This window comes from Sciurus vulgaris, assembly GCF_902686455.1.
Source record: "Sciurus vulgaris genome assembly, chromosome: 7".
NCBI classification, from domain to species: domain Eukaryota; kingdom Metazoa; phylum Chordata; class Mammalia; order Rodentia; family Sciuridae; genus Sciurus; species Sciurus vulgaris.
The window spans coordinates 125,101,389-125,112,478 of NC_136467.1; the positions used below are offsets into that span (position 1 = coordinate 125,101,389).

The 11,090-nt window shown below is 48.2% G+C and overlaps 1 protein-coding gene across 1 annotated transcript; it reads left to right on the plus strand.

Annotated features, from left to right (window-relative positions):
- Positions 1 to 7,530: 7,530 nt before the first annotated feature.
- ZBTB12 (zinc finger and BTB domain containing 12) lies at positions 7,531 to 10,624 on the plus strand. The gene is made up of 2 exons (XM_079148549.1): positions 7,531 to 7,913; positions 8,399 to 10,624. The coding sequence occupies exon 2, from the start codon at positions 8,419 to 8,421 to the stop codon at positions 9,796 to 9,798; it is 1,380 nt and encodes a 459-aa protein (XP_079004675.1). The 5' UTR covers positions 7,531 to 7,913; positions 8,399 to 8,418; the 3' UTR covers positions 9,799 to 10,624.
- The last annotated feature ends 466 nt before the right edge of the window (positions 10,625 to 11,090 follow it).

Sequence of the window (11,090 nt, forward strand, 5' to 3'; positions counted from 1 at the left end):
CAAATACATGTATACACATATATGCTATATACATATATGAATATACCTATCTAGAAACACTATCTAAGAACATCTTAAATGTCCATCAACAGATAAACAGATGAACAAATTATGGTATATACAATACAATGGAATATTATCCAACATTAAGTCCTGATACATCTAACCATTAAGTCCTGATAAATGCAACATTGTGTATGAATCTCCAAAACATGCCAAGTAAAAGAAGTTAGACACAAAAAGCTCCATAATGAATTATTTCATTTATATTAAATATCCAGAACAGGTAAATGCATAAGACAGAACATACATTGGTGGTTGCCAGAGCCTGGAGAAAGAAGAGGAATAGGGAGCTGCAGCTTAGTGGGTACAGAGTATCCTTTTGGAGTGATGAAAATGGTTAAGAACTAGAGTTGGTGGTCCTACAACACTGGGACCATACTAAATATCACTGAATTATTTATTTAAAATGGTTAATTTTACATTCTATGATTTTTTTTCTTACCAAAATGATTTAAAAAAAAATTAATGAGGCTGGGTGAGGTGGCGCATGCCTTTAATCCCAGCAGCTGGGGAGGTTGAGGCAGGAGGATGGAGAGTTCAAAGCCAGCCTCAGCAAAAGCGAGACACTAAGCAACTCAGCAAGACCCTGTCTCTAAATAACATACAAAACAGGGCTGAGGATGTGACTCAGTGGACAAGTGCCTCTGAATTCAATCTCCAGTACCCACTCGGCAAAAATGAACAAATCTTCCTTCAATTTTGTAGAAAGTAAACAGAATGAAAGCACATACTCCCTGGTAACAAAGACATTCACTCGCTCAGCACTAACACAGATTTTTCAAACTGTCCCTTTGGTGCCCTGGATGTTGCCACCCTCCTAAATTCTGTCTTGGGTCTTCTTTTCATGATGGGGAAGCCTGAGTTGGGGAAGAGGAAGGGATACCTGTGCCAGCTTCACAGGGATCTCTCAGGCCATCAACATCCAACATCCTTCAGAAGTGTTAGATCTGAGAACGATCCCCTTAAATCTATCCAAGTCCATGTAGCCCTGGGACATTCCGCTGGCTCTACAGGGATATTCGTGCCTGCACACCGTATGGGCAGCGCTGCACAGTATACTGTTTGGCAATACCTGCAACACGCATATAGTGAAACTATGGCTGTGAGCAAAGAAAGTACATGTAAGAAATTCAGAAGCAAGGACATCTGTGGGGAGGGAGAGGTAGGAAACGTGGAACACGGAAAGGAGCTCTAAGGTCCTGGGAATTTAGTTCTTAAGCTGGGGTCAGGTACCCAGGTATTTTCTTCACTCACCTTTCCCTATACATGCTCATTTTATGCATTCTTCTATGTGTACAATATATTCACACTATTTTTAGGAGAAAGGATGAGTGTGCAGGGAGAGTGCTGTGCTGGCAAAGGGGAGGTAAGATGTGACGCAGCAGAGAGGGGCTAAAGATGAAGATGGATTTTTTTTTCCCAAAACATAGCAAATACTTCTCTGGGTTTATAGACCATAGGTCAGAACCAGTAAAGGTGATTTGGAGCAAGGTTAGGAGTGAAATGTAGGAAGGATTGGTTTTCAGCAAGCTCTGAAACTAAGATATCAAAACGAGGTGAGACTGGGGATGCAGCTCAGTGGCAGAGCATGTGCTTAGTATACACAAGGTCCTGGGTTCAATCCCCAGCACCACTAAAAAGAAATATGTTCGTTACCTACATATTACTGTAAGGAGGATGTCACTTCTCAGCCACAAAGATAATTGGGTTTAACTGGGCAATTTAATTAAAATGATAGCCACCTTAAAAAAAAAAAAAGTGTGCTAACACTTTAGCACTCTTTTAGGGAGGCGGAAGGAGGTCACTCCAGTCTCAATCAGAAAGCATAGCCTTCTACTAAGAGATGGGATCAGAGTGTGGTAGGGTACTCAGAAGAGCAGACAAGGTAAGAAAAGACCTTTGAAAAGGAGCTCATGCAGCTTGAGAGCAGCTGAGGGATATATTTTCAGTAGCATTCTTGCTGGATGGGGAAGGAATAAGTAGAGAGGGGTTGACAGAAAAGGGACAGCTGAGGATTCCAGGCCTCCCTGAGTCGTGAGCAGGCACATGTGTCACTTCGAGAGTGCAATCTGTGGGTCACTTAGAGAACGGCCCACGGGCATCTTTTTGGGGGGGGAGGCGTACTGGGGATTAAATGCAGGGGCTCTTAATCACTGAGCCACATCCCCAGTCCTTTTCTTTTCCCAGTCAAGGTTTCATTAAGTTGCTTAGGGCCTTACTGAATTGACGAGGTTGGCTTCGAACTTGCAGTCCTCCTGTCTCATTCCCGAGCTGCTGGAATTACAGGCACCAGCCACCATGCCCAATTTCAAAGAGAATAAATGTGATGTATGCCTCTAATTCCAGATACTTGAGAGACTGAGGCAGAAGGATGCAAGTTCCAGGCCAACCTGAATAATTTAGAGAGACCCTATCTCAGATTAAAGAGGGATGGGGCTGGGGAGATAGCTCAGTTGGTAGAGTGCTTGCCTTGCAAGCACAAGGCCCTGGGTTCGATCCCCAGTACCGCCAATAAAATAAATAAATAAAATAAAGAGGGGTGGGGGGAAAGCCTGGCATGGTTGCATATGTCTGTAATTCCCAGCAACTCAGGAGGCTGAGGCAAGAGGATCTCAAGTTTGAGACCAGCCTCAGCAACTTAGTGAGACCCTGTCTCAAAAATAAAAAATAAAAAGGACTAGAGATGAGCTGGGGAGATAGCTCAGCTGGTAGAGTGCTTGCCTCACAAGCACAAGGCCCTGAGTTCAATCCCCAGTACCGCCCCCCCCCCCAAAAAAAGGGACTAGAGATATCGTTCAGTGGTTAAGTGCCCCTAAGTGCCCCTGGGTTCAATCCCCAGCATCAATAAAAAAAAAAGGTAGGGGGGAGGCTTGAGGATGTAGCTCAGTGGTAGAGAACCATACACATACACACTTACCCACCCCAGGAAAAAAAATCAGAAAGTGTCAGATGCTGATAAGTGATATCCCAGGAAGAAAGTAGCTTCATTGGAGTCAAGATAAAATTTGTTGGAAGGAGGCTGAGGTAGGATTGCAAGTTCGAGAAAGACCTCGTCTCAAAATAAAAATAAAAAGAACTGGAGGTGTAACTCAGTAGTGAAGCTCTCCTGGGTTCAATCCCCACTACCAAAAATATAAAAATTAAATTAAAGGGTTGGGGATGTAGCTCAGTGGTAGACTGCTTTCCTAGCATGAGTGATATCCTGGGTTCAATCCCCAGTACTGCAAAAAAAAAAAAAAAGTAAAAGAAATATCTTGCAATAAAAAAGGTAAAAGAAATATCTTGCATTAAAACTAGACCTTTTGTCTCTTAGCTGTTCCTTGCATCTCTTTTATTTCCAAAGCCCACTAAGAATTCTGAATTTACCTGTTCCTATACTAGACCAAGACATTTGGTACTGCAATCTAAGGCCAGGAGAGCCCTTTGTCTTATACTGGCAGAAGTTGAGGAACAGGAGATAAGGATCTAGATGATACTGGGCCCCCAGATGGAGTATATAATCCCAGCTACTCAAGCCTTAAATCATTTCCCCATCAGACTGTACAGGGAAGGACAGGTCTGTGCACTCTCTCTTGATATTATGTAAAGCTGTAACCAGAAGGACCAAACACTTGAAAGGTTCACTGGTTCTCAACTCCACCTATTACCAAGTACCACCAGTACTAAACTATACACTGAGATTAGGCCCCTGTTCATCCACATTCCCAGAAAGAAGTACCAAGAAGAAGGATATAAAACTTTGCAAACTCTTGTTCTTAATCTGACACCTTTTTGGTTTTTGTGGGGTTTTTGTTGTTCTTGTTGTTATTGTTTTTGTACCAGGGATTGAATGCAGGGGTGCCTAACTACTGAGCCACATCCCCAGACCTCTTTTTATATTTTATTTAGAGACAGGATCTCACTGAATTGCTTAGGGCCTCATTAAGTTGCTGAGGTTGGCTTTGAACAACTGATCCTCCTGCCTCAGCTTCAACCGCTGGGATTACAGGTGTACAACCCCATGCCCCACACCTTTTTGTATTTCTACTCACATTGGAATATATAATGATTATTATTCTGCAGTACTGGGGATTAAACATAGGGACTCCACATGGTAGGTAAGTGCACTACTACTGACCTACATCCCCAGCCTTTTTTTTAAGTTGCCCAGGCTGACCTGGAACTTGCAGGAACTCCTGCCTCAGCCTCCTGAGTAGATGGGATTACAGGTGTGCACCAGTAATCATTTGGCTCAGACTGACATTTCAAGAGAACTTTAAAATTCTGTTTTCTTGGTGGGGTGTCCAAGGTACCTGGAAAGCTGAGGCAGGAGGATCAAAAGTTCAAAGCCAGACTGGGCAACTTAGTGATGAAATAGGATAGAAGATATAAGGATAGGTATTTTGAAAGGAGACAAACAGGGAAGGAAAGAGAAACTGTAATTTAAACTAAAAATTCCACAAACCCCTCACCTTCACTCCCCAGGCCTGTTTTCCTCAAGGCCTGAATTCTTAAAAGATCCGATAAATCTTAGAGTATTACAAATCCAGTTAATTAGTGTACACATTTCTTGTCAGTTTACAGAATGTATTTCTAAACTGATTAAAAGAAGCCTAGAGGGGCTGGAGTTGTGGCTCAGTGGATGAGTGCTTGTCTGGCATGTGTGAGGCCCTGGATTCCATACTCAGCACCACATATAAATAAATAAAATAAAAGATCTGTTGATGACAGAAAAAAAAAAAAAAAAAAAGCCTAGAGAGAGAGATGATGTTAAAAACCCATGGTACAGTCTAAGATCTATTAACGAGATAACGTCGCCTGAAGATTCTAAGAAGACCCAAGCCACCATGACCCACTGTGCTCCATGATCAAAAACAATCAAGCAAGATGCCATGGCAACCTGGGAGACTAAATCAGAAGGATCACAAGTTCAAAGCCAGACTCGGCAATTTAACAAGACCCTGTCTCAAAATAAAAATTGAAAAGACTGGAGATGTAGCTCAGTGGTAAAGCTTCCAGTACCAAAAAAAAAAAAAAAAAAAGAACCAAGTTCATGAGGCTGCCACTTCCACCGCATGCTTCCCATTCTCTTGTTCACCGTTCACAAAATTTAAAAGAAGCAGCCCCTACCAGGGCACAGTAGCATATATCTGTGTTCCCAGTGACTCAAGAGGCTGAAGTAGGAGGATCACAAGTTCAAAGCCAGACTGGGCAACTTAGTGAGATACTATCTCAAAATAAAAAATAAAAAGATCTGGGATGTAGCTCAGTGGTAAAGCACCCCTGGGTTCAATTCCCTAGTACGGTGGGTAGGAGATGGGGACGTAGAAAAGAAGGAAAAGAAGCAGCAGAAAAAGCCTAAAACTCCCAAAATACATCTCAATCTCAAGCCCCCACACTCTCTCCCTTTTGTTCTTTACTCCCTCTCTTTTGAATGTGTATCCTGCTGTATTGTTTATTGTCCTAAATAAATGTCCTTGCTTTCCTGAATAAGTCTTTGCTTATGCCTCTTTTAACTTGCCCTGAAATTCCTTTCTGTGGCATAAGTCAAGAACCTGCCAGGGCTGACTCAAGTCCCCTTTTTCCCTTCTGGGGTACTTCCTTGGACCCAATCCAGTGACAGACCCTTGTTTTAAAAAACAAAAACAAAAACAAAAACAAAACAGGGCCAAGGGAGGTATCTGGGGATATAATGGTAGAGCACTTGGCTAAAGTGCCAGAGACCCTGGGTTTAATCCCCAGTACCACAAAAAAGAAAATGCTAGTCTGTTTCCCAGGTAGTCAAAGGGGAAAAGAGCTATTGTTGATTCAGCACCTACGTATGCCAGGCTCACTTAAACCTTACATTAGCCCTATTAGCAATTAGGACCTTCAGTTCAAAGATAAAGATTCTGTGACTCAGAGAATAAAGTAACTTGCCCCGAGGCCCTTGTATAGTATACAGTGGAATAGGGCTTTGAGCCTAGGTGTATCTGCCACAAAAGCATATGTTCTTCCTTCAATCCACTAATCTGACTACAAATGAGATTTCTACAAAGGGGGTATTTTTGCCTTTTTAAATTCCTTGCCTTTTATGCCCCTGCCTAAAATAACCCCTTTGTAGAAATCTCATTTGTAGTCAGGTTAGTGGATTGAAGAAAGAACACATGCTTACAACCAGAAAAATGAGAAATTATACTCCATTTAAGTATGATCTATCAATATGTACAAATGCATTCTACTATTATGTACAACTAATTAAAACAAAAAATTAATTTTTTTAAAAAAGGCAAAAGCCAAGGCACTCTCTGAACACTGCCTGCACCTTCCCACCAAACAGCATCCCTTAAATTTGAGTATGCAGTTTAAATCAAGAATAGATTTTATTTGGATGGATGCTGGCTGAGCTGAAGAGGAATGACTTCAACAGCCAGTCATTTATTCCATGACTTTTATTTGCAAAACATAACTCACAACATAATTTCCATAATCAAGAACTTTACCATCTCATGGGGAAACCAGATATTGAATACTTTATGTAAGGGGCAGTTCCATTCGAATTAAGGTGTAAGGAAAACGTGCTACTTTCCTGGATGATGTGATAAGCAAATGCAATTGGCAGGAAATAGTGAATCTTCACAGGAACTTGGGTGGGAAAGTGAGTGTAGGTATTGTGGGAATAAGGAAGAGGGGTGGCTGAGGACCAGATTTCAAAGCACTAATAAGTACTGATGGCGAAGCTGTGCCAAAGAAAGAGAAAGCCAGCTGCAGAACTGAGGGGAGGTTTTGTTTAGGGCAGTGGAGCATCTGGAGGAAAGGCTAAGGATCGGAGGAAATGGTGTAGAATCATACTAATATAAATAATATCATAATTAGAAGAATTAGTCCTATGGTTAATTAGAGAGCTGAACTGGGCAAGGTAGTCGACAGTACGGAGATGTTTACTTTGCAAGAAGTTGGAATCAGTTATGAAAATAGAGGGGAGGACCGTTGTGATTTTAAGTGACTGTGACCTGAAATGGGGAAAAGCTGAGTACTGGATCATCTGGCTTTGTGGGGAATGAAATCATCTTTTAGGCTAGGAGGGCTGGGATGATTACTAGCTTCAGAAGACTTGGAAAAGTCTGGAAGTATGGTTGGAAGAAATGTACACATACTCATGATGCACGTGTGGGCAACAGCGACCAAAAGCACTCATAGCCGTGGGCTGGCCTGAAACCCTGGGAGGGGCTGCCGCTGTACCCAGGGCCTCACTCTGCACAGCTGGGCGGGAGCGTACCACCCCTGAGAGCAGGTGGCAGCGCTGCCCATGGAGAACCGGGACAAGCGCGCGCGCTGGGGGACGCGGAACGGGCGGGGCGCGCGGGGGCGCGGAGCGAGCGCGGGCCGCCGGGAGCGGGGGGCGGGCCCGAACGAGCGGGCTTCTGCGCGGCACTTGGCACGCACGCGCAGACGGGCCGCGGGCCCTAGAGGCACAGAGGAGGGGGAGCAAGAAAAGAGGGGGGTGTGGAACGTATTTCCGCTCTGGCGGACAAATAATCCTGGCCAAAGGGGAGGCACGGCTGTCCAGCCCTTTAACCGTGTGGGGGTGCCAGTGGAGAAAGGGGGGTCGGGAAGGGGGGGGATCCTGCTCCTTTAATTCCCTCCCCTCTTCCTCCTCCCTGAGTCCTCGCCGACGCCGCCGAGCGCGGGGCCTGGAACACACTGCACGAGCTGCCCCCGCCCCTCCCCCCGTACGCCCACGCGGAGCCGGCCCCGCGCGCGCGCCCCGTTCACCCCCCGCGCCTGCGCGCTGCCCAAGCCCTGCCCGTGTGTGTGTGGGGGGCGCTGCCGGCCCCGGGGGGGGTGGGGGAAATAGGGGGAAAAAAAAACAGCGCGCGGAACTCAGCCAGGTGAGAGACGCGTGCACTCAGGGTCGTGGGCTGGGGGGGCGTGCCACGGAGCTCTGAACGTGGGAGGGGGGCGTGCACGATGCGTGCAGGCGGCGGGGAAGGACGTGTAAAGGGGGATCGAAGGAAGAAGGCAGCGGGTAAAGGGGGCGGGTGAGAAGAGCGTGCAACCCTGGCCACTCTAGAGTCCGAAGTCCCAGGACCCTGCCCCCCTTTCTTCGTCCTTTCCCTGTGGGCGCGCGGGCTAGCCCCATGGTCGCGAGCCGCCGGTCTGGGGGGTGTGGACCGCTGCCCCGCCCCCAGGAACCACGCCTCCCTCCTCTCCCAGGGCCAGCGCCTCCCGGGGGTTCGGGGAAACTGAGGGAGAGGCGTGAAGACTGGGAGATTGGATGCTGGGGGTGCCGAGCAAGAATGGGAGCGAGGGGCCTGGGGCCTTGGCTTCGGAGAGCCAGAGACCTTTGTCTCTGACCGGTTTCCTTTCCAACCAGGGTTGCCCACTCCCGCCACAATGGCCTCTGGGGTGGAAGTCCTGCGCTTCCAGCTGCCGGGCCACGAGGCCGCTACGCTGCGGAACATGAACCAGCTACGCGCAGAGGAGCGGTTCTGCGACGTGACCATTGTGGCCGACAGCCTCAAGTTCCGTGGCCACAAGGTCATCCTGGCCGCCTGCTCGCCATTCTTGCGGGACCAGTTCTTACTGAACCCCAGCTCTGAGCTGCAGGTCTCGTTGATGCACAGTGCACGCATCGTTGCCGACCTGCTTCTCTCCTGCTACACCGGTGCCCTGGAGTTCGCAGTCAGGGACATCGTCAACTACCTAACGGCTGCCTCCTACCTACAAATGGAGCACGTGGTGGAGAAATGCCGGAACGCCCTCAGCCAGTTCATTGAGCCCAAAATAGGCCTCAAAGAAGACGGGGTCAGTGAGGCTAGTCTCGTGAGCAGTGTCAGTGCCACCAAATCCCTCCTCCCTCCGGCCAGGACCCCAAAGCCAGCTCCCAAGCCCCCACCCCCACCTCCTCTGCCCCCTCCGCTCCTGCGCCCAGTGAAGCTGGAGTTCCCACTTGATGAGGACCTGGAGCTGAAGGCCGAAGAGGAGGATGAGGACGAGGACGAGGACGTGTCTGACATCTGCATTGTCAAGGTGGAGTCTGCCCTCGAGGTGGCGCACCGGCTCAAGCCCCCTGGAGGCCTGGGAGGGGGTCTGGGTATTGGGGGCTCCGTGAGCGGCCACCTTGGGGAGCTGGCCCAGAGTAGCGTGGCCCCCAGCACTGTAGCCCCACCACAGGGAGTGGTGAAGGCCTGCTACAGCCTGTCGGAGGACGCAGAAGGGGAGGGCCTGCTGTTGATCCCAGGAGGCCGGGCTAGTGTGGGGGCCACCTCAGGCCTAGTGGAAGCCGCAGCGGTGGCCATGGCTGCCCGGGGGGCGGGGGGCAGCCTTGGGGCAGGGGGCGGCCGGGGACCCCTGCCCGGGGGCTTCTCAAGTGGAAACCCCTTAAAGAACATCAAGTGCACCAAGTGCCCGGAAGTGTTCCAGGGCGTGGAGAAGCTGGTCTTCCACATGCGTGCACAGCACTTCATCTTCATGTGCCCGCGCTGCGGCAAGCAGTTCAACCACAGCAGCAACCTCAACCGCCATATGAACGTGCACCGTGGCGTCAAGTCGCACTCGTGTGGCATCTGCGGCAAGTGCTTCACACAGAAGTCTACACTGCACGACCACCTCAACCTGCACTCGGGAGCCCGGCCCTACCGCTGCTCCTACTGCGATGTGCGCTTTGCCCACAAGCCTGCCATTAGGCGGCACCTCAAGGAGCAGCACGGCAAGACCACAGCTGAGAACGTGCTGGAGGCCAGCGTGGCTGAGATCAACGTCCTCATCCGCTAGCTAGCAAGCTGGCGTGGAGGCCAGGAGGCTGGGGTCCCTGGGCCGGGTGGGAAGAGGGGTCTTCACCCAGGAGGATTGGGGGATGGGGAATCGGAGGCAGACATCCTGAGGGAGGGAGGGAGGAGATTCCTTGGAAGAAGACCTTGCCTCTCAGCAGAAGAAAGGGATGGAGCTGGGGACAGGGTTCTTTGACAAGACCAAGGGAATATAGGGTCCCAAAGAAAGATTTCTTTTAAGAGGTGCATGGATATGTGGAGGGAGGGGAAAGGGTCCTATACAATAAGGAAAAGCAAAGACTGGGAATTTTTTTTTCCTGGCTAAGGCTGTCCAGGGGAAGGTTCCAACATTTGTTGAGGTAGGGTTGGGTGGGTGGGAATTGGGAGGGTATTTGGCAGGAGGCAGTTTACTTGTTCCTGTTTAGAATAGATCCTTGGGAGAGGGAGTGGTAGGGGAAAACAGTTACTGAATCCAGAAAAGGAACAGGGGAGACAGTTCTTGCATGCTGGGGAAATGGGACTGTGGGTACAAGGCTCACCAAAATGAAGAACGAAGTAAGGTGCCAGGTAAGAGAACATAGTGGTGAGCATCCTGGGTAGATATTGGGAAGTGGGGTACAATAGCAAGAACAATGAATAGTGGAGGGGGTGGGGGGCAGGGCACATAGGAAAATGGACACAAGGAGGGTTGTTAGGGGGAGGGAGAGGAGTAGAGACTTATACAGTATTTTTTAAGAAAAAACATATTTTTTAGGATTTTTTCTGGAGTTTGGGGTTTTAGTTTTTCTGCTTTGTTTTCCACGAAATAAATTTTTTTTCTTTATACTCTGGCAACTGCGTGTATATAACTGCCCACCCTAGACAGCCTCTCCCTCTGATGCTGTGTGCTCAGTAAACAAAGGTCACAATTCACACAGGTCCCAAGCCCAAAGGATCACAGTCTTAAACAGGATATAGGGAATGTGACAGATGAGCACCTCTGGCCAGGAACATACTCTCCTCCAGTTCTGCAACCTCAACATATAGCCAGATACCTCACAGTACAAGTGATTGTCATCTGTAGTGACACACATGAGCTGTTCCTCTACTTGCAGGATTTGGTATCAGTACCGAGAATGGGCTACAGGTGGCTAATGTGCCCACTGAAATTGCAAACACACATGTGAGTTCTGGCATTTTTGTCTGGGGTAAATGGTTCATGTCTTGGGAAAAGCTAAAAACCCACTAAACTTGCTTTAAGGTGTGGGAAAAACTACAATTCCCAGAAAGCTCTGGAACGCTCTTAACCAAAGAGAA

Coding starts and splice junctions, on each gene's coding strand:
- ZBTB12 (XM_079148549.1), top strand. CDS start 8,419: ATGGCCTCTGGGGTGGAAGTCCTGCGCTTCCAGCTGCCGGGCCACGAG.